General features: G+C 49.8%; 2 protein-coding genes across 9 annotated transcripts in view; one reads left to right on the top strand and one right to left on the bottom strand.

Annotated features, from left to right (window-relative positions):
* Window positions 1-26,227, top strand: part of LOC123282347 (liprin-alpha-1-like) — an 80,880-nt gene that overhangs the window by 12,765 nt on the left and 41,888 nt on the right. For 3 of the 7 annotated variants that reach the window (XM_070487859.1, XM_070487856.1, XM_070487854.1), the window contains exons 2-13: window positions 11,412-11,513; window positions 11,853-12,017; window positions 12,662-12,736; window positions 13,073-13,174; window positions 13,399-13,623; window positions 15,300-15,446; window positions 16,841-16,975; window positions 18,146-18,220; window positions 18,600-18,683; window positions 20,637-20,768; window positions 22,076-22,138; window positions 23,197-23,276. In XM_070487859.1, the coding sequence (XP_070343960.1) occupies window positions 11,412-11,513; window positions 11,853-12,017; window positions 12,662-12,736; window positions 13,073-13,174; window positions 13,399-13,623; window positions 15,300-15,446; window positions 16,841-16,975; window positions 18,146-18,220; window positions 18,600-18,683; window positions 20,637-20,768; window positions 22,076-22,138; window positions 23,197-23,276 (1,385 nt within the window). The remainder of the gene's footprint in view (window positions 1-11,411; window positions 11,514-11,852; window positions 12,018-12,661; window positions 12,737-13,072; window positions 13,175-13,398; window positions 13,624-15,299; window positions 15,447-16,840; window positions 16,976-18,145; window positions 18,221-18,599; window positions 18,684-20,636; window positions 20,769-22,075; window positions 22,139-23,196; window positions 23,277-26,227) is intronic. The other 4 variants (XM_070487860.1, XM_070487858.1, XM_070487855.1 and 1 more) reach the window with 3 other exon arrangements.
* LOC139040785 (uncharacterized) lies at window positions 714-10,332 on the bottom strand. 2 transcript variants are annotated; one of them, XR_011495093.1, is made up of 2 exons: window positions 6,974-10,332; window positions 714-6,791 (listed from the first exon to the last, which is right to left on the bottom strand). XR_011495093.1 is itself a non-coding variant. In XM_070487863.1 (2 exons), exons 1-2 carry the CDS (start codon window positions 7,044-7,046, stop codon window positions 3,666-3,668), a joined length of 909 nt encoding a protein of 302 aa, XP_070343964.1. In that variant the 5' UTR covers window positions 7,047-10,332; the 3' UTR covers window positions 714-3,665. The 2 variants fall into 2 exon arrangements, 1 of the variants encoding a protein (XP_070343964.1); XM_070487863.1 differs by having other exon boundaries at window positions 714-4,501.

The following is a 26,227-nucleotide window of genomic DNA, read 5'->3' as shown; positions in this document are numbered from 1 at the left end:
GAAACTCTTTAAGGTAGTCGTCTTTTGTAAAAAAGTAATGATTAAAAACAAAACCTACCTAGAAGATTCCAGAAGGCACTCATTCCTATTTGAATTAAGGATTTCTGCCCTTGATTTTTTATTTCATTGGTTTGATTCTCCCCTGCCGCTCAGGCTCAGTTTGAAAAATTTAATCAGAATGTTTTTGCCTGTGAGTATTTCGCTGTTATTATGCACTGAAATGTTATGCTTCTGAAATATACTTTCACACTAATATACGTGTGCATTCATATTTCACATTGTCTTGACTAATTGTGAGACATTATTTGTGTTTAAATACAACATGCTTGTAACAACCGAAAACATTTTGGTTTACTATTTAGCAGAAAGGTAAAAATACGTGAAGCAAAACTTATACTCACTGCCCATGAGTAAATCCCCATTTTTGCTTAAAAGCAGATGCCTTCCAAAGAAGAAAGGAGTGATGGCTAACATAGCTAGAAATTTAAATTGGAAATGAGGAACAAAAATGGAACAATTCGGGGCTGGCCCCGTGGCCGAGTGGTTAAGTCTGTGCGCTCTGCTGCAGGTGGCCCAGTGTTTCGTCAGTTCGAATCCTGGGCACGGACATGGCACTGCTCATCAAACCACTCTGAGGCAGCGTCCCACGTGCTACAACTAGAAGGACCCACAACGAAGAATATACAACTATGTACTGGGGGGCTTTGGGGAGAAAAAGGAAAAAATAAAATCTTTAAAAAAAAAAAAAAGGAATAATTCACTCATTTCCATTGTAAAGAAATGTGTCTACCCCTGTGTACACCCGAGAGAAAACATAGCATAAATCCACATAAAAACTTGTGCAGGAATGTTCATAGCAGCATTATTCGTGATCGCTAGGAAGTGGAAGCAACCCACATGTTCATCAGCGAATGAAGGGATAAACAAAACGTGGTCCATCCGTGCGGTCGAATATTATTCAGCCATAAAAGTGAACAAGGCCCTGACACACGCTACGATGTGGATGAACCTTAAATATGTGCTGCTGACTGAAAGACACCAGACACGAAAGGACAGATATTGTGTGATTTCATTTATACGAAACGTCCAGAACAGGCGAGTCCGTAGACTCAGCGGATTTGTGGCTGCCAGGGGCTGGGGGGGAGGTAATGGGGAGTGACTGCTAATGGATCAGCTTTTGGGGCGTGACCAAAATGTTCTGGAATTACTGGTGATGGTAACACAACATTGTGAATATGCTGAAAATCACTGAATTGTACTCTTGAAAATGGTTAAGATGGTGAATTTTATGTTAGTGACTTTTGTCGTAGTAAAAAATTTCAAAAAGAAAAGAAAAGCAGTGTGGTCCCATTTTTTATGAATTTGAGTGATGTGGATTGAAAATAGTGTTATAAAATAGTCACATCAGGGGCCGGCCCACGGCCGAGTGGTTAAGTTCCCGCGTTCTGCTGCGGCGGCCCGAGGCTTCACTGGTTCGGATCCTGGGCATGGACATGGCACCACTTGTCAGGCCACACCGAGGCAGTGTCCCACATGCCACAACTAGAAGGACCCACAACTAGGAGATACAACTATGTACTGGGGGATTTGGGGAGAAAAAGCAGAAAGAAAAAAGGGAAGAAGAAGATTGGCAGCAGTCGTTAGCTCAGGTGCCAGTCTTGGGGGGAAAAGAAATTCACATCAGTGTTTCAATTACTGTGAGGTAATGCAGTTCTCTCAAGAGTAAAAAAAGTTAAGATGTCAAAAATGATCAAATGTCAGAGTGGGCAGACCAAGTTGTGAGTTGTGTTTGTGTTATTGCCGCCTGGCAGTGCCCCTGCAGCCGGTGGACAGACCGCATCCTACAGAGATGCTCAGGTTTGGCTCTAAAGGATGCTCGTTTGGAATTAGACTCCCACACAATGCATCCTCCCTAGTTGCCAAGCCAACAGTTAGGAAAGAGGCACAGGATGGTTTTTTTCAATAAACTTTATTTTTTAGAGCCATTTTGGGCTTACAGCAAAATTGAGGGGGAGATACAGAGGTTTCCCCGTATACCTCCTGCCCCCCACTCCCCCAGCCTCCCCTACTGTCCACACCCCCCACCAGCGTGGCACATTGGTTACAGTCCTTGAACCTACGTTGATGCATCGTCACCACCCAGAGTCCACGGTTGACGTCTGGGTTCGCTCTTGGTGCTGGACCTGCTGTGGGCTGAACACGTGTGTAAGGACCTGTGTCCACCATTATAGGTCATCCGGAGTAGTTTCACTGCCCTGAAATCCCGTGCTCCCCCTGTGCATCCTTCCCTTCCCCCAGCCCTGGCCATCACTGATCTTTCCAGCATCTCCATAGTTTTCCCTTTTCCAGAATGTCATATAGTTGGAATCATACAGTATGTGATTCTTTCACCAAGATTAGCTTCTTTCGCCAAGGAATGTGCATTTAAGATTCCTCCGTATCTTTTCACGGCTTAATAGCTCCTTCTTATTAGTGCTGAAGAGTACTCCATTGTCTGGATGGACCACAGTTCATCCACTCACCCACTGAGGGACTTCTTGGTTGCTTCCAGGTTTTGGCAATTATGGGTAAATCTGTAAACATCTGGCACAGTGTATTTTTGACCTGGTCCATACATACATTAAAAAAAAAAACACTAAGGTAGTTTTTTCCTCCTCCAAATGGAAGTCACGTTCGGTTTTTGGCAGAACAGGTTTGAGCTGCTGTTGGGAGCAGTGGCTGCTCAGCACTTAGCAGAGACGAGTTTTGAAAGACGAGAGCAGGCCCCGGGGCCGACAGCTGGCGAAGGGTCCAGCGCAGGGAGAGCGGAGGGCTGGGTGGCGCTCAGGTTTGCTGATCTTGGAGAGTGGTAGGTCAGTGAGTGGCAGGGAGAGGGGGCGGACAGCGAGAACCTGGGCAGGCATGAGCACGGGGACGCGGGGCGGAGTGCAGACCGCCTCTGAAGTGTGGTGGCGAAGGTAATGGGAGGTGACAGGGCGGGCTGGAAAGCCAGCCAGTGGTCCCTGTTGGAAGAAGGTGAGTGTACGTGTGATCGTTTTCCCCATCATGGGTGGGAATGCTTCTGTTAAGAGCTGAGCTAACGTTTGAAGGTACTTAAGTGACATCCGTTTTAGCAATATTGCAAAAATCAGCCCGTCAGAACCCTGTTAGCCACCTGCTCCTGGTGGAAACGCCCGGAGATGCTGTGGAAGGAGCTCAGCGGGGCCAGGTGGCGGCCATCGCCTGTGTTTGAGGGCTGACAGTGAGGCCTTTCAGCAGAGTGGCTCATTTCCAGCGTCCTCATTTGATGTCACACTTGTGGCCGTGGTAGAACGTAGATATTGCTCCCCGTATTTTTAGATGAGTGGTCAAGATGGAGAACTAAGTGACCAGCCAAGGTCATAAAGGTCAGTTGTTTCCCAGCATGGCTACTGAATTCCCCTGGGAAGCCTTTAAAAATACATATTCCAGGTTCCACCCCAGAAATGTTGATTCAGTAGGCTGAGGCCTAGGAGTCTGTATTTTCATCAGCTGCACAGGTGGTTTTTAGGCAGCTGGTCTGGACAGCACGGTTCCCTGTGCCGCCTGCAAACCTCTGAGGTGGACGGGTGTTTTGTTCTGCAGCACACGGCCCTTAGGCCGTGAACTGAGCAGGGCGAGTGGTGGCCAGGGGAAGACCGGCCGATTCACAGACCTGAGGCAGAGGGCACAGCCGAGGCACAGACGTGTTCTAGGAACTGTAGATGAGTTGGGACTGACGTGCCGAGTAGGAGACACAGAGTGATGAGGGAGGAGGCTGGAGAGAGAGGCAGGGTCAGAGCTCCAGGAGCGGACTTCTGGAACCACCCCTCCAGACCAAGGAGACCTGGTGTCCTAGGCAGAGCGGAGGCAGCGAGGACCCTCCAGAAGATCCAGGTAGGAGGCAGAATTAGTACCCAGCAGCTGGTTAATGTGGGGGGAGAGGAAGTGGGTGGTGTGACGTCCGGGAGTCTGGCTTGGACAACTGCATGGGTGGGTCCTCTGCTGAGTTGAGTGAGGGCCTGGGAGGAGTTGGGGGCTGGGTCAGGGAGGAGGGTGATGAACTCCGTTTGGGGAAGGTGGTTTAAGCGTCCAAGTAGAGATGTCTGACGGGCAGTTGGACAGTTGCCGGGGTGGGGGCTTAAAGCCTTGGACACAGGACACAGGTGTGGAGAGTGAACAGGGCACCCAGGAACCTTTTGTTCAGCAGTTACGAGATGAGCAGGGAAAAGGACGAGGGGAAGAGAAGGGGAAAGTGGGATCGCATGCTCCCTGACGGTGGTTGGCGAGGTCAGCGAGCACGAAGCCTGCCTGGGGTTAGCGCAGGCGAGGGGATTGCTGTGTCTGAGCCAGAGCGCTTTCAGGGCAGCAGCGGGGCCTGAGGCCAGGTTGCAGAGAGCAAGAACAGGATTCAGGATTGGGGTGTGGTGGCTGAGGGGGCAGGTGTTTCTGAACAAGTTCTGTGTCCACGTGGACAGTCCATATTCTGGTCGCGTCTTGTGCTCTAGCATGGTTTTGGGAGACAAAAAGAGAAGGGAGGATTGGTCTTTTTTTTTTTTTTTTTAAATACAAGGCAAGTACATAGTTAAAAATTTTAAAAGGAATATAAATTAAAAACGAAGTCTCGCTTCAGCCCCCTTTCCCAGTCCCGGTGGGTAACCTGCATTAGCTGTTTGCTGGGTGTCCGTCTCTGTGTTATCTTAAAGACGTAAAAAATACGCATGGTGTGTGTTTGCTGTGAACCAAGTTGAGATGACGCTGAAATACTGTGCTGTACTGTCTTTTTCGGTTCGGATTATACAGTCTCTGCTATGAATCCCTAAATGTTGAGCAGCAGCATAAATTGTGTCAGTATCCGTTTCTTAAAGAGAAACCGACAAGAGAAAAGAAATTAGATGTTTTGGGACTTTGTAACTGCTTATGCATTTTACTCTGTTGCTTGCAAATGACGTTCAGTGACTGAAAATCCCGTGCTGTTGCCTTAAAAGTGGCTTTCCACAAGTCCAGTGAGCTGATGGTCAGCTTTTCCAAGGGCGTAAAGTTTGCTGTCTTCTGAGTGTCCCTCTCCTCCCATCGTTAGATGCGACATCAACAGACAGTTAGACATAGTCTGTTAACAGGAATAGATAGTTGTAATAACCTTTCTAAGCACACTTTTAATCAAGATGCTGGAGTTTTGAAACATATGATTTGCTGACTCGTAAATAAACTTCCAATTTCCCTTATTTCACAATTTGACATGCTTTAAAACCTAAGGCTGAAGCGGGTAGCTTCTGCTGACACAAGATAATCTGTCAGTTCTGCAAGTCAGTTTTTCAGGGGTTCGTTTGGTGTGCTAACAATTAGACCCTGTTTCTATTTGTTTATTACTCTCCCCGTCCCCACACCAAGAGGACGGGTACTGTTTGCCTCCACTGAAGCTTCGCTCCTGTTTCAGCAGGTTAGCGAAAATAATGAAGAGTAGCTAAAAAATAAAACGAAACTACTGATGGAGATGATAGAGAGTGAAAGATGCTGAAGCGCAGCATGGGATGGCCGAGTGAAGAATTTGGGGGAGGGCGGGGGGGGGCAGGGGTCAGGACTCACGTGGGGCTGGGGGAGTGGGAAGGGCCGCTGCTTCCAGCCCAGAGTCCTGCAGTTGCTGGGAGCTACTGGAATGACTGGGAAGAAAGAATGTTCTTTGCTTTCGGAGCTAAATGTTGCATCTGATCCATAGGACGTAACTTAAAATTGGTCTCATGGCGGATTTTGATAAATAATGTCTGGTTTGCATAATCTGGAGCTATTATCCAGATCTGAACCTTTTGTCCAGAAATGCTAAATGTCAGCATTTTTGAGCGTTATGTGAAACCAAGTTCTTGAGCTGGTGTTAATGGCTGTTACCTTCCCTGTTCTCAATCCTAGAAAGTGTCAAACGGAAATGCAAATCTGTATTGCTCAGACTTATACTTTAAATGAAAATATCCCAGTGATTATTGGATCTGTTCAGTTTCAGAGATACTTTAATTATAGTAAATAGAATGACACTTTAGACTAGTAGTATATGTGGCTTACAGTATTTTTTAGAGAAACATTTTTTTTCTAAAGAGGAAAAAGGTAGATGCTGACAATTAGATTCCTGTGATGGTAATAGGGGAGATCATTTACTGCACATGTTTGGGGTTTGTTCAGCCTGTGCTAGTTTTTTCTGCAATAATGATACACAGTGCACATATGAACGTGCTTCTGGAATCTTAAACTTTGGAATTTCCTGTCTAATGTTTATCTAAACTCCTAAGTTTAAATTTGCTTTGATGCTTTTTCAGTTGTCGAATTCTTTTGAGCCAAGGGAAAAGGTTTTCCTTTAAGGAGTAAAAATAATTGTCAAGTTCTGTAAATGTGTTTTCTACCACGGCCAAAGCAGTCTGTCACAGATTTCTTTTGAGATATAACCCAGCGATAGGAATGAAGCATATTCTCTTTACAGGTGAACGAAGACAGTCTGGGCTGTTAGGAAGAACTTACGGGAACTGCATGAAAGAGACAGAGGCTTGCCCGGGGAGGGGGGCGGGAGGAGGTCACGGGAAAGCGAGGTGACAGGCATCCAGCATAGGGGCTCGATGGGAGCGCAAGTGGGCTCCGGGGCGGAGCTCTCTCTTTCCAGGCGGTGTGAGTCCGTGTAGGAACCAGCTCCTCGTCCCGGTGCGCAGGGGAGCTTCGACGCACCCCCTGAAGCGTCCAGTGTCCACCTTGTTGTGCTTCGACTAGGCGTTTCATTTAAAGGTGGCGAAATTTGTCCATGACAGCTAGTAAGACTTAAAAATAAAACGCTGATACTCAACCCTCCTGGGACTGCAGGTCCCCTGCCACTGGTCATGGTCCCTCGCCCTTCTCCCCTCTCCCTTCTTCCTCACCCCCCTGAAATCCCATGGTCCGTTATCATCACAGCCTTGCACGCCCTGCCCCTCCCTCGCCTCTTTCGCTTCACTGTACTCACCGGCAGAAGCCTGCACCCAGTAAGTGCGTTCTCCGTCCGCTGTCGTGACCAGTGACCGGAAGTGGACCCGCATGCCGCCACAGTCACGTGACTGTCAAACAGCGACTCTTCTCTTCTAGGTGGCTGTTTTCTTCCTTCCCCTTTCCCCTCCCCAGCGCTCCTCACCCACCCTTAAACTTAACGCCAAGTCCTCTGTTTCCTCAGTGAAATTGGAAGAAATCAGAAGAGGTCTTGCGTAAACTCTCACCACATGTCTACCTATTTACCTGGATCTGTGCCCGTGTATTCGGCTGCCCTTCCTCTTACTGTGGGCGAACTGTGTGCACCCAGGAAAGGCCACCCGTGCACTTGGCCGCTTGGCCCGATCTGCTCGCGCTTACTCAGGGGAGTTACTCTGTCGGTCCCACCGCTCCCCTGGCTTCCTGCCAGTCAGCACGCACACTGTCTCGTCCTCCAGAAGGTCTTTCTAAACCCATGTCTGCTGCAGCCCCTGCCCTGTTTCTCTTCCCCCTCTACCGCCCAGTTCCTCAAAGGAGTTTTCACTTCTCCTCCTGCTCTCTAGTGACCTCAGCCCAGTCAGGCTTTCGGCCCTGCCGCTGCGCCAGAACTGCTGTTCTCACGGTCACCGCTGACCTGCCTTTCAGCAGATCCACCTATCAGTGATCGGTCAGCCAGCATCAGAGATAGGGCTGATTCCTGCTGGGAGCGCTGGATTCCGGCATGTCCTCCTGCCCTCTGCCCGCTCCCAGTCTGCTTTGTTGATGCCCCTCATCTCCCAGCCGTCCAATGTTAGGTTGTCACAGGGCTGGAACCTCATCTCTTCTTGTCTGCGCTCAGTGCCTTGTCCATTTGCGTGGAATGCAATTGCTATCCCGTCTTGGCCAACGTTCCCGAGAACTCCAGACAGGGAATTGCAGCTCTGCACTGGGTATCCCAGTCCGCGTGAGTGTCTGATGCTGTCTCAAATGGAGCAGTCCACACTGGACTTCCGCCCCTCTCTTCAGAACGTGCTCTTCCCATGCTCGTTCCCTTCTCGGAACGTAGTGACTCCGTCCCTCCCTTGCTCCTGCCGGAATCCTTGGCATGGTCTTGGGCCTTTCTTCCTCTCAGATCTGTTGGGTCTGTCAGCACATCCTGTTGGCTCTCCTCCAGGGCATCTTCGGAGCCCACGGACTTCTCTTACAGTGCGCTCGCTCACCTCGTCTTGCCTGCGTCATTGCAATACCTGCCTAGTCCCTCCACTTCTGGCCTCACCCTCTTACCACCTCTTCTGAACACAGCATCTCCCTTGAGGGAGTGTGTGTCAGGCTTCAAGACACATTGAATGACTTCTTTTAGTGTTCCCGGAGTTTCTTTCTGTTTGCAGGTCTGCGGTGGAATACTGAAGTACAGAGTCGTCCGTGTTCTTTAGCCAGTCTTGTGCTCTCAGGAGCAGCCTTTTCTCCAAGGGCACTGTGTGTGTGTAAATTGTGATAAAATATACAGACCATGTGGAGTAAAGCGATTCGTTTCAGCAGGGGAAAGGATGACTTGAGTAACTATTGGTGTTGAAACTGTTGTCTATCCATTTGAACTAAAATAAAGTTAAACCTTAATTTTGTACAATGAAAACGTATATACCTACCATTTTAACCAGTTTATTGAGTAGCTGGATGATTTCAGTGAAGCCTGTGTCTGTGGCCCCCGGCTGTGCTCCTGGGGGGGGGGGGAGGTGTGGCTCTGGACAGGCCCCCAGTCACCCTGGGCGGTAGTGGCAGTGGTAGGGGCCCTCTTCCCCTCTGTCCCTGACCCACCCAGCTGTTAACTCCACTAATTGCCAGCCAATTGCTCTAGTTCCAGCAGTGCCCTGGGGCATAAATTCCCCTACACAGGAACCCAGTCAAATCCTGCCTCCTTTCTAGGAGTTGTCTCCAGGTCAGAGTTTGGTATTTGCCCTGACCCCAGAGGGTTCCTCCCAGCTCCCCGAAGCTCCAGTTCCCTCCTGCACACCAGCGGGGTACTGTCTGGGCTGTGTCTGGGGAAAGCCGGTCATCTCCTCCCAGCTGCCTGTCACCTGACCCCCACTGTTCTTGAGAGCGCCCTTAGGCTTAAACTTCACCCGTGGAGTCAGCTCCTTTTGGACGAGATTAGGAGCTCTCTTACTGCCTCCCCCCCGCCCCCCCCCACCGGAAAATCTCTGAACTAGGGCTCTGGAGCCTGGTGCGGACAATGGCAGGCTCCTCTGAGTGACACCTGTGCTCTAGGAGCTGAGCACTGGCAGGGGTGGGCAGCAGCCTGGGGTCTCTGCAGCCTTGGAACCACTGCCTCAGAGAGCGAGGGCGGGGATGATCAGGGCCAGGATTCTCAGCACGCGCCACCCAAGGTGTGGCGTGAGCCTCTATTCCTTGAGTGGAAGTTGGGCAGAACCTGGGAGCCCGCACATCTCCACCATGCTTCCCTCTGCGCCAGGTAGCTGGGGGCCCAGGTGGGAAATGCTGCTGTCCTGCCCCTCCCAGGAAGTCCTTCCGATGGGGGCCAGGGGAGATGGGGGCGAGGGGACAGGAAGCCTGTGTTCTTGGCTGCAGCCTCTAGATTGGAGTCTCTACCTCCTGGAGCTGGGGTGGGGGAGGGAGCAGTCTTGGTGCAGAGGCCGCAGACTCGTCCCTTTCCACGGAATCTTCATAGATTTTCTTGAATAGATGTTTCTTCATTTGTTATTTGCCCTTAGGACCAGGTCAGAGGCTTTGAATAGCTGTTTTTTGGGTTTTGGGGGAAGATTAGCCCTAAGCTAACTACTGCCAGTCCTCCTCTGCTGAAGCCGAACGTGTGAACTTAACTGCTGTGCCACCGGGCCGGCCCCACGAATAGTTGTTTTTATCTATTAATCTCACGAGTTTCACTGGGGAGCAGGTCAGCAGAGCTCCTCATGCTGTCAGGCTGGAAGTTGATCACCCACAGTCATAGATTCTTGAAGAAGAAATTAGATAAAATGGGCGTTAGCTGACTATAACCACAAAAATGTTCACGTGTCCTTCAAGATCTCTGTAAACTGTCTCCATGCCCATCCCCTTCTATTTGTTACCCTTGAAATAACAGCATTCGAGAAAAAAATAAATGTTTTCACTTTACTCTTTTCCATTGTTGAATGTAACAATGTGGCTTGGTTCCTTTCATCCCCCAGGGGTAAGTATTTCAGTTCTGCATCATGGCTCAAATAGGCTTTTGTGGGCTAGCCTTATAAAGTCAAATTCTAATTGACCACAGATGGTAATGCTGACTTTGAGTTGCAAATGATTAATTTAGGAATGAGCTTTACGCCACCTGTTTGTCAATTGATTTTCTAGAATTACCTCAATCAGCCTCTTTTCGTATTTTGAATGGCAGCTCGATTATTTGTTAGGTGAACCTCTATCCGTTCCTTTGTCCAGTAAAGAGAAAACTCTTAAAATGTTGAGAAACGTTGGCAGTTGGCAGATAATTTTAATTATTTCAGAGGAGTTTTGCTCCATTGAAAAACTGACAGGAGAATGTGAATCCTTTCCTTTCTCCCCAGCTTAATGACATCGTGTTTGTGTGAGGGTGCTCAGTGTTGCAGTTAGAAGTGACCCACGGTTGACAAGGGGAGCACCTGGCACCTCTCCTCTCAGTGATGTCGTCAAGGAACTTTTTCCACTTAGCTAACGAAATGTCTTCTTTTTTTTTTGCTTTCTGCTTTATCTCCCCAAATCCCCCCCGACCCCGTACATAGTTGTATATCTTAGTTGCAGGTCCTTGTAGTGGTGGCACGTGGGACGCCGCCTCAGCATGGCCTGATGAGCGGTACCATGTCCGCGCCCAGGATCCGAACCAGTGAAACCCTGGGCCGCCACAGCGGAGTGCGCGAACTTAACCGCTTGGCCACGGGGCCGGCCCCAGAAATAAGTCTTCTTAAACTTCCCCTTCCTACCAAAGGCTTACCGGCATTTGTGAAAAGTCCACATTAGATAGTTGGCTTTGAGTAATTACTTGGCCAATCCGTTAGCGTTGGAGTGCCATCAGCCTTTTCCTGGGGATGCTCTTCCACAGGGGAGAATCCGCGTAGAGCAGGAGGCTGGGCGCAGGGCGGCGGCCTTCGGGGCCTCTTTACTCTCCGGTGGCTCCAGGTCACCGGGGTGCGAGTCTTTTAAAGATGTCTGTGTCCACTTGGTGTCAGGATTCCTGCTCAGGAACGTGTCGAGGGCTTCTCTGGGTCTGAGGAGGTGGGCTTGGAGTCCCTTCTTCCTCCGCTGTGCGTGTGCCCAGGTGCAGGGGTGGAGGGAGGGTGGCGTCTGAGTTACGGCGTCTGCGCGGTCTTGGGCTGGTGGCTCGACCCCCCACGGAGGTCCCTTAGAGCCTCCGGCTGGGGTTGCCTATGTGAGGACTGGGGTGGCTTGCTGGGAGTCTTTCCTTAAAAGATCTCTTTTCCCCCCTTATTTTCTAGGAGCTTGCAGCACTCAGTAAAGACCTCAGTACGTGCAGGGAACAGCTCCTTGAAAGGGAGGAAGAAATTGCCGAACTGAAGGCAGAGAGAAACAACACCAGGGTCAGTAGGTGCCGGAACTTGAGCCTCTGGGCCACTATCAGTCACTCTGGCTGGCTTTAAACTCGAAAGACGTCCACTCTACCTGGTTTCAAACACATTTTCGACATTTTCCCACGACTTAACTGATCGATCAGTTCAGCATTCTCATGCTTTTCTTGAAATTCATAGTTAAGAATTAGTATTTTGATCCATTTGAGGAGGAATTTCTCTAACTTTCTACTGGATTGAAAGCATTCACACTGGTTCAGCATGAGATGGAAAGGATTGATTTGCCCCGAATCCCAATGTGCAATTGAAGGTGTTGTTTAAACTTGCGTCTGTGTTGGCCTTTTCTCCCAGCTGCTGTTGGAGCACTTGGAGTACCTCGTCTCCAGGCACGAGCAGTCCCTGAGGATGACGGTGGTGAAGAGGCAGGCGCAGTCCCCCGCCGGCGTGTCCAGTGAGGTGGAAGTGCTGAAGGCACTGAAATTGTTGTTCGAGCACCACAAAGCTCTGGATGAGAAGGTACCGGCGGCCCCGGGGCCAGCCTTGGGCTGCGCGCTGTGCGCCCGGCGGGCGTTGTGCGTGTGCAGCTTCAGTTTACTCTTAGTAGCTTCTGGAATTCTTGTCAACAAAGTTCTTCTGTAAGAAGACAGTTCTATATGGTTAAAAAGTATTAGTTGGCAGAAATGTTTTAGATTTTTGTTTGTTGTTTTTTCCTTTTTCTCCCCAAAGCCCCCGGTACACAGTTGTGTATTCTTCGTTGTGGGTCCTTCTAGTTGTGGCATGTGGGACGCTGCCTCAGCGTGGTCTGATGAGCAGTGCCGTGTCCGCGCCCAGGATTCGAACCGACGAAACACTGGGCCGCCTGCAGCGGAGCGCGCGAACTTAACCACTCGGCCACGGGGCCAGCCCCTGACATAAATGTTTTAAAATTTATTATATCCTGTTTATAGATTTGCTGTTAAGAATTGGGTAGTGTAATTTATTTAGGGAGAAGATTTTTCTCAAACTTAAAATTTAAAGCTGTTAATAGCAAGTTTCCATGACGGTAACATCAATGAGAGACGTTCCAGGTGTTCTGTGTTATATTCTGCTAGTGATAGGGTCACTGTACGCGAAGGCTTGGAGAAGTGTGCACCCATACACTCCACCCCTGCTGTTTTCAGGTGAGAGAGCGGTTACGAGTAGCACTTGAAAGATGTAGTTTGTTGGAAGAAGAATTAGGAGCCACACACGAGGAGGTAAGCTTGCTAAATCATTGTGTGCTTGGAATTGAGGGGTGTTAATTTTTACTTCTTAATTTTGAAAAAAGTATGATGCCTTAGTGGTGGATATCGCATGTTCTTTATCTTTCTGAATCTGGGTCATTTGAATGACTCGTAAACTAGACTTTTATTTCCAAGTTGCAAAAGTCTCTTAAGTACCCGGTTGGCCAGAGATGGTTCCCCTCAGGGTGGGTGACACCACCATGTGTTTTCTTTTTGTGTTATGGTTACAGTTTATAGTTATGTTTTTCCAAAAGAAGTTTGCTATCTTTACTTATTTCTTTGCTCTTATCCAATTTTTTTTGGTTTTAGCTAATGATTCTTAAGGAACAGAATAATCAGAAAAAAACACTCAAAGATGGGGTGCTTGACGTAAACCGCAAACAAGAAAATACACGGAGCACTAATGGAAAGGCAAGTCCGTGGGCTTTCTCTTTGTCGTCTCCTAGTTCCATCTGCCCGCAGTGTGCGTGCGGCACTGTTTGACAACTGTTGTCGAGCCCCGCTTCGAGCTTGAGTGTCGTGAGCGCTGTGCCGTCCAGCAGGTCTCGTAAATCAGCTTTGGTTTTACCTTCCTCCTGGAAGTCCTTTACTTCCTAGCTCACCAAACAAGCCTATTTAAGGATTTTTTCCCCCAGCAGCGATCTTCCAATGGTTCCTTAAGCCACGAGGAGGACCTTGCTAAAGTCATCAAGCTCCAGGAAGTCATAGATAAGCAGTCGAGAGAGCAGAGCCAGATGAAGGAGCGTCTGGCCGCCCTTTCCAGTCACGTCACGGAGCTGGAGGAAGACCTGGACACCGCTAGGAAAGCTCTCATCAAATCTGAGGAAATGAACACCAAGTTGCAGCGGGACGTCCGCGAAGTGAGTGGTGGTGGAGACGGCGCTGCCCTGGAGTCCCGGGGCTGGGCGGTTTGGGTTTGATCCTCGCTCATCTTGTCCCTCACACTCCCAGCACCCTCCAGCCTTTGGGTTACTGTATAAGTGACGGCCAAACAGAACAGCACTGTGAGGCTGTGGTAGGCGCCTCCCCATCTCTGTGGTGAGGCCTCCTTTCCCTGAGGTCTTCAGAGCTGGAGGACCCCCGGTCCAGCTGGTCTGTTAGCCTGCTGGCCGCGGCTCCCCGCCGTGCTGCGGTGTGGCTGTAGTGCCCTGGTCTGTGGGTCCCTCAACGTCCACGGCTTCCAGGCTGTCTGAATTTATTCTTCGTTATGCTCAGGTTTCCTTCTTGCTTAAGGGGAATGTTGGTATCGGTTGTCTGCTTGTTCCCTGAAAGTGATGTGAGCGTGATCTGCTGACCGTTAAGGGCGCGTTCCTGGCAGTCTTCCGGCGCTCTGACCTTCTGCTCTGCGAAGGGATGGGTGACGGTATTGAATGTCAGAGGTCGTACCACAGCGAGAGTGGAATTGGCTCACACTGTGCCGTGAGGAGCGTGCTGGAACAATATGCAGAAATAGACTCGTTTCCGGCACATGTTTCTGCACGTAGAATTATTTACGAGAATCTGTCTAACCATCGTTATAAGAGCAAATGAGGGCTGGATACTTTCTCTGGTGCTTCCTCCTGTCACTGCAGCCCGTCCTTTGTAAACAAACAGAACACACGCGCGCGCACCCCTGCGAGACCATCTCAGAGAGCCTGTCGGGAAGACCCTTCAGACCTTTTCACGTGGGTGCGGAGCAGCCGCACTGCCCCTTCAGCAACTCGGTGCGAGCAGTTTTCTGTAGGAATTCAAAACAAAGAAAAAGACTGCATTTATTACAGAACTTGTTTAGTTATATTGTTCTTTGGCAGCAGGAGGAGATTATTTATGTGGCGGAGTTTAATATGCAGAGGATTTCGAACTTCTTTAAGACCCGTCACTTTGAATATTAAGACGTGGCTAACATGAGTTCCTTAGTAAACAAAGAGGGACCTGAAATGGACTTTTAGGTTGGGGGACAGGAATGGCGCTATCAGAAAGTTCTGGTCCTGGTTTCAGTGTTCGATACTGTGTAGTAGAATTTTGTTGCTGAATGAGGCATCAGAAGGTTGCATCCAATTAAATTGAACTTTGACTTCTGTTCCCATTTGTTAATGTTATTGCTTTAATTTTGTGGTAATTGCATGAGGTTTCATCCAACTTCTAGCCAAGAAAATGAGACTAGTGTCTCAGCATTGTGTCCTTGAGGGGCTTCGCCCCGTCCTGCAGGAGCGCACTTGCATTGTGAGGCACACAGAGGTCGTGTCTTCATTGTCAAGACCTTCACCTCCTGGGATTCTTGCAAGATTGGGCTATTTTATTATCCATTTTTCTGGGTAATCTTATGTAGAAAAGGATAAGCTTCGTAAACTGAGTGGCCAAACAGAGTAGGTGAATATTTATGAATATTTATGATATTTGAGATAGGTACATTGCCATTCACCTTGAAGGAAACTGGCATCTCTATCAACTTAATTCTGAGGACACTAATTTTATATTTGATTTCAAAATTAGAGTTTAGTCCAGTTTTTTCTCTCTTTAGCATTCACCTTTTTTCCGTCTGAAACACCTAATGTAGGCCATGGCCCAAAAGGAAGACATGGAAGAGAGAATCACTGCTCTGGAGAAGCGCTACCTCGCGGCGCAGCGGGAGGCCACCTCTGTGCACGACCTCAACGACAAACTCGGAAACGAAATCGCGCACAAAGACTCCGTGCATCGCCAGGTAGGGGATCTTACAGAGCTCTGTCTGGCTTTCACTGAATAATTACTAAGGCAGTTAAAGGCCTTTTTCCTGTGACTTCCATGTTGGAAACCAAGGCCCAATGTAAAGTTTTTGTAATCTTAGACTACTGTGTTCAAAAGGGTGAATGACTTCAACTGGCCAGTTTTAATTACTTAGGATTTGATTTAACCATTTTATGGAACTGCACTCCTTGCTTCTTTCTCCTGTTTTGTTTTGTTTTAAGTGAATGTTAATCTGTTGCTTGTTAGCGTTTTTACCAAAGGAGCAGAGTGGCAGAGAGCTGCAAGGCAGCGGCTGCTTGTTAACAGCTGGGTCAGTGTAATACATGGCGCGTTTAGAAATGCAGCCTGCAGGGAGAGTCTGCCCCTCCTGCGGTTTGCTGAGCCACGCTTGCTCCTGTTTCTCTGTAGCCCCAGAGAATCGAGTTAACCAGGAAACCCCAATTCAGCTTCTTGAAAATAAAGTGAGTTCATGTGGTGTATCATAAATTGTATCATTAAACCCAAAATAAAAATAAAACATAAAATACTAGGAAGCCATTAACAATTTTATTGTGGAATACTGTTTGAGAGCTTGGGAGTTGTTCACACGGATGACTTTAAAGGGCAGACCACAAAATACTGTGGACAGTGTGATGCGTTTTCCAAAGGTTTTCAAGCGTAATATATTGTCTGTATGTCTACGGAGATACGTGCACACAGGAAGAGGAGAAAGCTGCTTAGGAGCAAATGTCCGCCTCTCAGGAACCTGAACTTACAGATGATTTTTAAAATTTTCTTTTTTTAAGAAGTTCTTGTCTAAATTTCCTACATTGAAGTTTTTTTTTAGAGTAGGAGGACTTTTTAAAAGAACAATGATACATTTACAAAAATAGCTTGACTAGCTTTTCCTTAGGCCGACTCTTCGAAGGTCTCTGTTTCAAAGGAGAAGGCCATCTTTTGGCTTACCTGCCCCTGGCAGTTGGCTGGAAGTAGTGTTACCGTCAAATCATGGGTCTGGTTATTTTTTAAAAAGGGTTAATAATGACTCTTCTTCCTTAGCTTGTCAATAAGAATGAGCAAGCTTCTACAGAAAATGGGTTTTCTTTCATGTATAGGAACTTTGTTTTTTGTTTTTTGTTGTTTTTTTTTTAAGAAAAAAGACTTCTTCAAAGATATTTAGGTAAAGCAACTACTTTGGCAGAGGGGCTTTGCACATTGAAATCAAGCCCAAACAGTGGAAGACGAGGTTCACTCTGAAGTGCCTGCCAGCACAGTGCTGCTTCTGTCAGAGCTGGTTTAGGAGATGTCTGCGTTTAGAGTTTTCCTCAGTTTGTCAATATGGAGATGGCCAGAAGATTTGGTCCATTTTGATGCTCTGCTCTCGTTTCGTAGACTGAGGATAAGAACCGCCGGTTACAAGAGCGCCTGGAGTTGGCGGAGCAGAAGCTGCAGCAGACCTTGCGGAAAGCAGAGACGCTCCCCGAGGTGGAAGCGGAGCTGGCCCAGAGGGTGGCCGCGCTCTCCAAGGTGCCGCCTTGGGTTCCCTTCTGGGGCCAATGTCGGGATTTTGATCTTGAGATGATTTCCCTGTGTGCCTTGTTTACCTTTTGTTCTTATGTCGGTGCACCTCCGCCCACGAAAGAGCTCAGATTGGTTCTTAGTCTTGCGTTGTCTGAGATTGGACCGCTTTTTAAATGTCCAGTGTGAGCCTCCTCTTTTGTTATCCCTGAACTAATTTCTCCCCAGTTTTGTCAGGTGTGTGCTGTTCATCCCCAGGCTGCTTGATCTAAGAGTCACTGCTGCTTAGAGTTAGTCAGCAACTCAAAGTGTAGGATGGAAGCTTTGTGTAGAAGGATAGACTTGGTCCCAGAAATAGGAAAACACCATTCTCATTTGTTTTACTTTTTCTTTTTTTTTTTGCTAAGCAAGAGTCACCCTGAGCTAACGTCTGTTGCCAGTCTTCCCCTTTTTTGTATGTGAGCTGCTGTCACAGCATGGCCACTGGCAGATGAGTGGTATAGGTTTGCTCCTTGGAATTGAACTCGGGCTGCCAAAGCGGAGCACACCGAACTTAACCACCAGGCCAGCAGGGCTAGCCCTGCCATTTTCTTTTAAAGACAATGAAAATAAATTTGTAATAAACAAATTTTTAAGCAATTTATTCATTCATCTGTTCAACAAATGTTGACTAGGCGTATGCAAGACACGTGCCCTGCCCTCTCTATCCACAGGTGACTAGGCACCTTCAGAATGATGTTGTAGGTACTAGAAGCAGGTGGCCCGTACGGGAGGAGGAAGCACGTGATGACAGAGAGCCCAGCCTCCCTGGGCCTAGGGAAGGCTTAGCCTCCAGTGCCCGTGGGAGTCAGCCAGGCAGAGAAGCGGCCCCGGGCCAGGGGGCCTCCTGGCAGAGGCCTGTGTGGGCGCCTCCGTCAGTGGTTTCATGTCGCCTGGTTCGAGCTTAGTGAGCTGCTGGGGAGGGCACCCGTGGGAAAAGGGCAGGACAGGCACAGGCTGCTGCTGGTGAAAACTCGCCTTGGGTGGGTCAGATGCTGTCGAGTGCGCACAGGCCTCCCTCAGAGCAAGTTCATTGCTAACAGCTGTCGCAGAACCGCTTCTCTTCCTTCGTGATCTGCGTTTAAAGTGTCGGTTTCTTCTCTCCCCTGTCATCTCTGCTGTCCCTGGTTGGCATTATAGTCTGACCCTTGGTCTTCTGGAATGTCTGCTGCTAAGGAAGCTAAACTGTTCGAACTTACTGCCCAGCTCAGGAAGGTAGAACGTGTGCATTGCTCTCACTCGCGCTTGCTGCTTCCTGCTTTCCCTGCTGACTAACCAAATGTGATGTGAGGGTGGGGAGCATACGATCCACTGAAATTGGGCACGGGGTCGGGGAAGCACATTTCTCTCACCACATTTGTCACCAACACCAGTCCTGCCTCAGCGTCACCAACGTGAGAGGATTAACCGCTTCCCAGATGAGCACGTGAAGCCACGTAGGCTGTGTCGGGAGATGTAAGGAGACGCTTTCCGTCTCACGTGGTTGACAGTGGTGCACGCAGAGCATGTTCCGCTGGCTGCCGCCGCAGTGGCGTACAACATGCTGCCAGTGAAGCGGAGACACTGGTTGAACTTACACTGTGTTTGCTGACAGGCCGAGGAGAGACACGGCAACATTGAGGAGAGGCTGCGCCAGATGGAGGCACAGTTGGAGGAAAAGAATCAAGAGCTGCAGCGGGTACGTGTCCAGGCACAAGGCCGAGCGCCGAGCCCGGTGCGGGGGGACGTGCTCAGGCAGAGGAAAGCAACACCTCGTGATTCCACTTGTCCCGACGCGGACACCGGTCCCTTCTCCATCCTGTTATGTGTGTTTCGTTTGTGGCCTCATGTACGAGTCGTCTGCTGACAGGTGCATCCACCCCGGGGACAGTCATGCCAGCACTGCAGCAGGGGAAGAGCTTGGTGCCCGTAGGCCCTGCAGGGAGGTGGGTCCCCAGCCCGAGGAGGCCACTTGCTTCTCTGACCAGCTCGTCAGGGGACCTGCTCCAGGCGCCCCTGAAACCTGAGGTGCTGGCCTGGGGTCCCCGTGAAACTTAGAGTGAGGCGTGTTGTCCTAGATGACAGGTCCACTTGCTTAGGATATGGCACTGAAAGCCCAAATTCAGGTCACGGGCCTGACTGTCTCCCAAAGTACCAAAGTATGACTGCAGACACACAGGTGTGTGCAGAGGTGGGTATTGGCGAGGAAGAGGAGACCGTGACTGAGCTGTGAGCTGTGAAGAGAGTGTGCAGTGGAGGCTCGTGTCAGTTGAATCCTGAGAGAGTTTTCCCTGAGGAGTTGGTCAGGTGTCAGTGTGGAGCATCCAGGCAATGGAGCGAGTGGCCATCCTGCGTCCGGCTGGCACCCAACCTTACGACACCAATTCAAGGCCGTCCGATTTTATTTTCACCAGAAGCCCGTATTCTTGGGCGTGGACCGCAGACTTTCAAACATTCTGACTCCCTTCAGAAGATTGTGTCTTAGTCCTCTGCCTGCCCCCCATACGCACACGCGTAGCTCTTAGGCAGAGATTTTTATCCGTTTGGGGATGCACTTCCTTACTTTCAGAACTGTTGATAGAATTTGGAAGGACCAGTGTTGAGATAGGGGTGCCATTAATAAGTAAGGCAATTCCAAGTAAACGTTTAAGTTGCTTTGCTTTAAAAATATTTGAACACCGGTGCCTTATTGTGTGGTGTGCTGGGTCTCTCCAGATGGTGGTAGCTGCTGTGTGTGGGGCATGATTCTGAGAGCCTTCTGTTTGATTTGACCGTGACCCATGAGAAAAGGGAGATGCTGGCACCCGTGGTGGTCAGCTGAGGACGCTGAAGCACGGAGGGCTTGACTGTGTTGGCGATTCCCTGTGGGCTGCTCCTCCAGGCAGCGTGGCTTGAGCGCAGGTCTCAGCCCCTGAGCCATGCTGCCCTCTGCCCGGGAGCTGCCCACCGGCCTGGGGGACCCACCCTGACAGGTGCCGCCTGTTAGCCCTTCCTGTCCCCTCCACGTGCCCTTTGTATTTGTTCAGAATAAGGGGTGAAAACAAGCTTTTTAAGCCATGAAATTGATGATAGTTTTATAAAACACAGACTTAGCAACTTTATTTTTATGTTTTAAAATTACTCGTGATTATTTGTAATTTTTCAACATAAACGTTCATTACAAAAAATTCAAGTGATGTAGGAGTATAAAGAACAGGTGAAAGTCTCTGTCTCCACTGTTTTTTCCCCAGATGAATTTCTTTACCTTTTGCTTTGTGAGTTGAGTTCATTTTTTCCCCTGAATCCAGACGCAAGCTTCTGTTTACATGGGCAGATTCCTCCACTGGTGTGTGGATAAGCTGATCCCCTTGAAACTCTGCTGTGTCTGGGTGTAAATCTGCTCCTGGAGCCCACCCGACAGTCAGGGATGGGTGACGTTGCTGAGGCCCCGTGAGGGCCTCGTTTAAGGAGCAGTGGACGTTCTCATTAACGCTCTCGCAGACTTGGCCCTGCCTTTCTCTGCGCCTGTGAGGCAGTCCTGGTCATCGTGTAGACGTCCACTGATGGCGGAGGGCCGGAACAGCCCAGGGATGGCGGCACGGGTGACTCCACGGTGGGGGAAACGATCCTGCCTTTGCTCGCAGTGGCCAGGTTTTTGTTTCTCCTGTTCCAGGCAAGGCAGAGAGAGAAGATGAACGAGGAGCATAACAAACGCCTGTCCGACACCGTCGACAAGCTTCTGTCAGAGTCTGATGAGAGGCTCCAGCTTCATCTCAAAGAGAGGATGGCTGCCCTGGAAGACAAGGTGGGATGTCACACACCTCGCCGAAGGTTTCCCATCCTTTACAAAGAGATCGCCCATGTTCTGCTCCCCGGGAATGCTGCATAATGGTGGTTAACAGCCATTACAGGAAGTAGAAATGACTCCGTAAGGAGGAAAAAGTGCCAACTGTTAACCGCTCGCTGAATTAACTTCTCGTTTGTTATGTTCTTGCCCAATTGGTGTGTATGGAAGCTTGTTTACCATTCTTATTCTCTAGAGCAGGAGTTGACAAACTGTTTCTATCAAGGGCCAGATAGTAAAAATTTTAGGCTTTTACTAATTATGAGTAATTGAGCAAAATAATTTCATGCCTACTAATAATGAGCATGAAAGCAGCCGTTGATGACATGTGAGTGAGTGACTGTGTTCCAGTAGAACTTTGTTGACAGGGACAGGCCCTCGCTTGCCAGCCCCTGCACTGGAATCTTTTGCTGGGCCCGGCCCTCACCCCTTCGTTGCTCCTGCGTCGGAAGTTAATTTCTGTCTCATTTATAAACATAACGGTGTAGGAGAATGGTGTAAAATAAAGGCTTGGATCAACTGAAAGTGTTCCAGCTCCTCCCTCTCTCCCTCCATTCGGTTTGGAAAACGTCTGAGCAGGACTCATGCTCCTCTCATCATGGGGACACTTCAGCCATCCCCAGGGTGAAGGAGAGCCCTAGAATTTGTCAGAGAAGCTCTCATGGGCGACAGTTGCATTGGGCCTTGGCACGACCTGTCCCGACTACACGGGTGTCCCTAAAGATAACGGCCAGAGCCTGCCCTGAGGTGGGCACCGTGGTCACGCTCATTCGAGAGAGACCAGTGGTCATTACTAATGACGTGAGGGTCCTGTTACACAGAGCCCGTCAGGAAAGGCGTTATCAGAGACCACACAGGGCGCTTCCCCCTTTCCTCCTTGATCAGTGGGCCAACCTTAAGGGAAGAATACTTTTACCTTAGATTTAAACTGTACATTTGAAACTTATGTCAGGTTTCCCAAGTGACCGATGAATTGTAAAATCTAAAAGCTACTATAGACCAGTTTAACGGATGCAGATAGGCCTACACCATGGGCTTGACATGCTTACTTAGAAAAATCCATCACGGAGGTAGTAGGTTCTGTATTTACAAATTATCATTAGAAGTTGCGATGGTCTCACTGTTGCATTTCACTCTAATACTGCTCATGAGTACGTTCACGTGGCCCCTTTTCCGTGGTACTTTATTGTCTTAGACAGAAATGTAGCCATACTATTATGTGAAACGTTTTCAAGAATCAACACTAAAGGACTCTTCATCTTTTGCAGAATTCTCTATTACGAGAAGTTGAAAATGCAAAAAAGCAGTTAGAAGAAACGCAACATGATAAGGTACTTAAATCTCTAAATCATTGAGAAATCCGTGAATTGAGCGAGTTCACTGTTGCTATAACTACTACAGACGTTGGGTGAAGTGGAGTCAAACTTTCCTGCTGTAAGATTTATGGCACTCCTAGAGTTGTGCGTGAATGCGTTTGTGTTGGCGGTGGATGTTAAGTCTGGCAGCGGGTAGGGATCAGAGTTCTGAGTCCTTTCTGGGTTCATTTGGAAGCTAAAACCTTAGCACAAACCTGTCCTCTAGAACTGTGCTGTGCAACAGAAATGTAATGGGAGCCACATGTATAATCTAAAATTTTCTAGTAGCCACATTTAAAAGTGTAATATGAAACAGGTGAAATTAGTTTTACTTAACCTGATAGAGTCAAATGTTATTTTATCATGTCATTAATATAAAAGCTAATGAGGTGCTTTACATTCACTTTTTCATAGTGGGTCTTTGAAACCCGCTGTGTGCTTTATAGTTACAGGACATCTCAGTTTGGACCAGCCCCATTCAGGTGCTCAATGGCCACGTGTGGCGAGTGGCTGCTGTATGGGACAGCATAGATCTAGAAGGTTATAGGTGACTTAAAAAGTTTTTTGTCAGTTTTCCTTACTGTTTTGACGTGTACAAAAATGAGATTGGATGTACAAATGAACAAATGATTCATGAATGAATGAATGTGTGCTCGATGTGAGACAAAGACAATACAGAAAGGAAAAAGACAACACAGGGAAGTATGTGCAGTAGAAGGTGAGTATTGTTCGCCTCTCCCCGTCCCCACATCTCTCTACAGAATTAATAATTGTTAATGACTCGGTGTTTCGCCTCTAAAAACTTCTCTTTGACTAAGACATGACTTTTTATTCATCAGGGTTTATAAAGCTAATTTGGTGGTCTGAGTGTTTATGTTTACTATAGGACTCTCGGAGAAAACGTTCTCAGAACTAAAATACTTGATATTTATAACTGCTAATTTAACCTATTATGGTTATGTTCAACATTTGATGCAAATAATTTTAAATCCTGAAGGAGACAGCTGCAGTATGTGTCATTTGCTGTTTTGTAGGATCAGCTCGTACTGGACATCGAAGCCTTGAGGGCTGAGCTGGACCAAGCGAGGCTGAGAGGCGCGTCCCTTCACCACGGGTACGACACTCACGCGTTCACAGACACTCTCCAGCACCTGCTGTGTGTGTTCGGGGCGCTCGCAGACGTGCTCTGGCATCTGCCGTGTGTGTACAGGGCGCTCACATGCTCACAGACGTCCTCTGGCACCTGCCGTGTGTGTACAGGCCACTCATGCGCTCACAGACACTCTCCAGCACCTGCCGTGTGTGTACAGGGTGCTCGCACACTCACAGACGCACTCCAGCACCTGCTGTGTGTGTACAGGGCGCTCACACCCTCACAGACACTCTCCAGCACCTGCTGTGTGTGTCCGGGGTGCTCACAGACATGTTCCAGCACCTGCCGTGTGTGTACAGGGCGCACACATGCTCACAGACATGCTCCGGCACCTGCCATGTATGTACAGGGCGCTCACATGCTCACAGACGCACTCCGGCACGTGCCACCTGTGTACAGGGCGCTCACACGCTCACAGACGCACTCCAGCACCTGCCATGTCTGTACAGGGCACTCATATGCTCACAGACCCACTCCAGCACCTGCCATGTGTGTACAGGGCACTCATACGCTCACAGACGCACTCCAGCACTTGCCGTGTGTGTACAGGGCACTCACATGCTCACAGACGCACTCCAGCACTTGCCGTGTGTGTACAGGGCGCTCACACGCTCACAGACATGCTCCGGCACCTGCCATGTATGTACAGGGCGCTCACATGCTCACAGACGCACTCCAGCACCTGCCGTGTGTGTACAGGGCGCTCACATGCTCACAGGCGCACTCTGGCACGTGCCATGTGTGTACAGGGTGCTCACGTGCTCACAGACGCACTCCAGCACCTGCCGTGTGTGTACAGGGCGCTCACATGCTCACAGGCGCACTCTGGCACGTGCCATGTGTGTACAGGGTGCTCACGTGCTCACAGACGCACTCCAGCACCTGCCGTGTGTGTACAGGGCACTCATATGCTCACAGACCCACTCCGGCACCTGCCATGTGTGTACAGGGCACTCATACGCTCACAGACCCACTCCGGCACCTGCCATGTGTGTACAGGGCACTCATACGCTCACAGACGCACTCCAGCACCTGCCGTGTCTGTACAGGGCACTCACATGCTCACAGATGCACTCTGGCATGTGCCATGTGTGTACAGGGTGCTCACGCGCTCACAGACACACTCCAGCACCTGCCATGTGTGTGCAGGGTGCTCACGTGCTCACAGACGTGCTCTGGCACCTGCTGTGTGTGTACGGGGCGCTCAGACATGTTCAAGCGCCTGTCGTATGTGTACAGGGTGCTCACACCCTCACAGACGCACTCCAGCACCTGCCGTGTGTGTACAGGGCGCTCACATGCTCACAGGCGCACTCTGGCACGTGCCATGTGTGTACAGGGTGCTCACGTGCTCACAGACACGCTCCAGCACCTGCTGTGTGTGTACGGGGAGCTCACGCACTCACAGACACGCTCCAGCCCCTGCCGTGTGTGTACAGGAACACATGCAGGCCACAGGGGCAGCCAACTGAACACACTGCCTGGCCTGAGCTCAGGGAGCCTGGAGCTTCAGAGCAGGCCGGAGGGCAGAGGACAGCATCATCCTGAAGGTTAGGTTCTGGTACCTTGGAGGTTCCCGTCACGCCCTTGACTCAACTCAGAACTGCAGGAGGAGGTGGGGCCGGGGACGATTGATTAGTGTCGGGCATATGAGTCTGAGGCACCCGGCAGAGTGTGGGCGTGATGGTGTCGGGATCGGAGGACAGAGCCCAGGGTGCCAGAGGAAGCCTCATCCACCTGGGAGTGACGGTCGCATCCTTGAGGTGAAAGAGAAGGCTGCGGAGAGCCTGCGCTGCTGGAGCGGGAGGATGCCCTGACGTTCGCGTGTCTGGTGCGGCACTTGGAGTCTGTATGTTTTTAAGAGGCTGAGAGTTAACGGCGTGGTGCTCGCAGATCTTTCGAGGCGTGACTGGGCCGGCTGCTGCGGGAGTGAGCCCCCTGGCTCGGCGTGAATCTACCAAGTTGCCCGGCATCCTGAGTTTTTCTTCCTCATCGTGGTAGAGGCGGTAATTCTCATTTAGGTGATTTACTTCTTTGTAGAAAATGGTCATCAAGTGAGAGTTACGCTTTAGCAATAGTTATCGAAGGGCTTACCTGGTGGCAGTGACTGAAACACAGGAGACGGGCCCCTGCCTCCAACACGACTCAGGAGGAAGCTCCCAACCTCTGCAGGTGTTACGGCATTTGCCAAGTTAGGACATCCTGAAGGTTTAGGGTATCTTGCGGCTGTCCCTGCCTAACCCACTCCTAGAAACTAGAGGAGAAATCAGCGAGGACAGAGAGGCAGAGCCAGAAGCTTCCCCTGACGCCGAACCCGCTGGAAGGTGGAGTTTCGAGGAGGAGAGTGTGCGCTTCAGAGAGCGAGGTGCAGAGGAGGACCAGTGCAGGGAACAGGCACTTGCTTTCTGCTTCAGGTCCTCGCTGGTGGAAGGCTCGTGTTGTTAGAGCGCTGCAGGCGGACCCGCTGCTCGGGATTGCAGGCGTGTGTGCGAGGAGGCTCTCACAGGCACGTGGGTGAAGAGGAAGTGGACACGCGTGTGTGACTCTTGTGGAAGTCGAGTCCTGAAGGGAAGGGAGCCGGTGTAGGAGCTTGAGGGGGTGGCAGAGCTGGGGGCAGTTTTTCCGATGGAGACGTCTTGACATGTTTGCCGGTCCCAGGTGTGATGTTAGAGGTGAAAGACAAGGAGAGAAAGGAGCTATTTGCCCTGGTAGTGCAGAGGTGGCAGGAGGGGATGGCCAAGGTCACCTGGGGCGGAGTGGTCTGAAGACAGTGGGCAGGAGAGGCTGCATGCGGAGGGAAGGGCTTTGTTTCAGGGAGGCAAGGCTAGAGGCTGCATGTCAAGTGGCCTAGAAGAGAGGTGGTTGGGAGCTGTAGAAACGGGGGGAAGACCAATCACAGTAGGCGTGGAAGG

This window comes from Equus asinus, chromosome 17, assembly GCF_041296235.1.
Source record: "Equus asinus isolate D_3611 breed Donkey chromosome 17, EquAss-T2T_v2, whole genome shotgun sequence".
In the NCBI taxonomy this organism is placed as follows: domain Eukaryota; kingdom Metazoa; phylum Chordata; class Mammalia; order Perissodactyla; family Equidae; genus Equus; species Equus asinus.
This window is presented reverse-complemented; position numbering and strand designations above follow the sequence as displayed.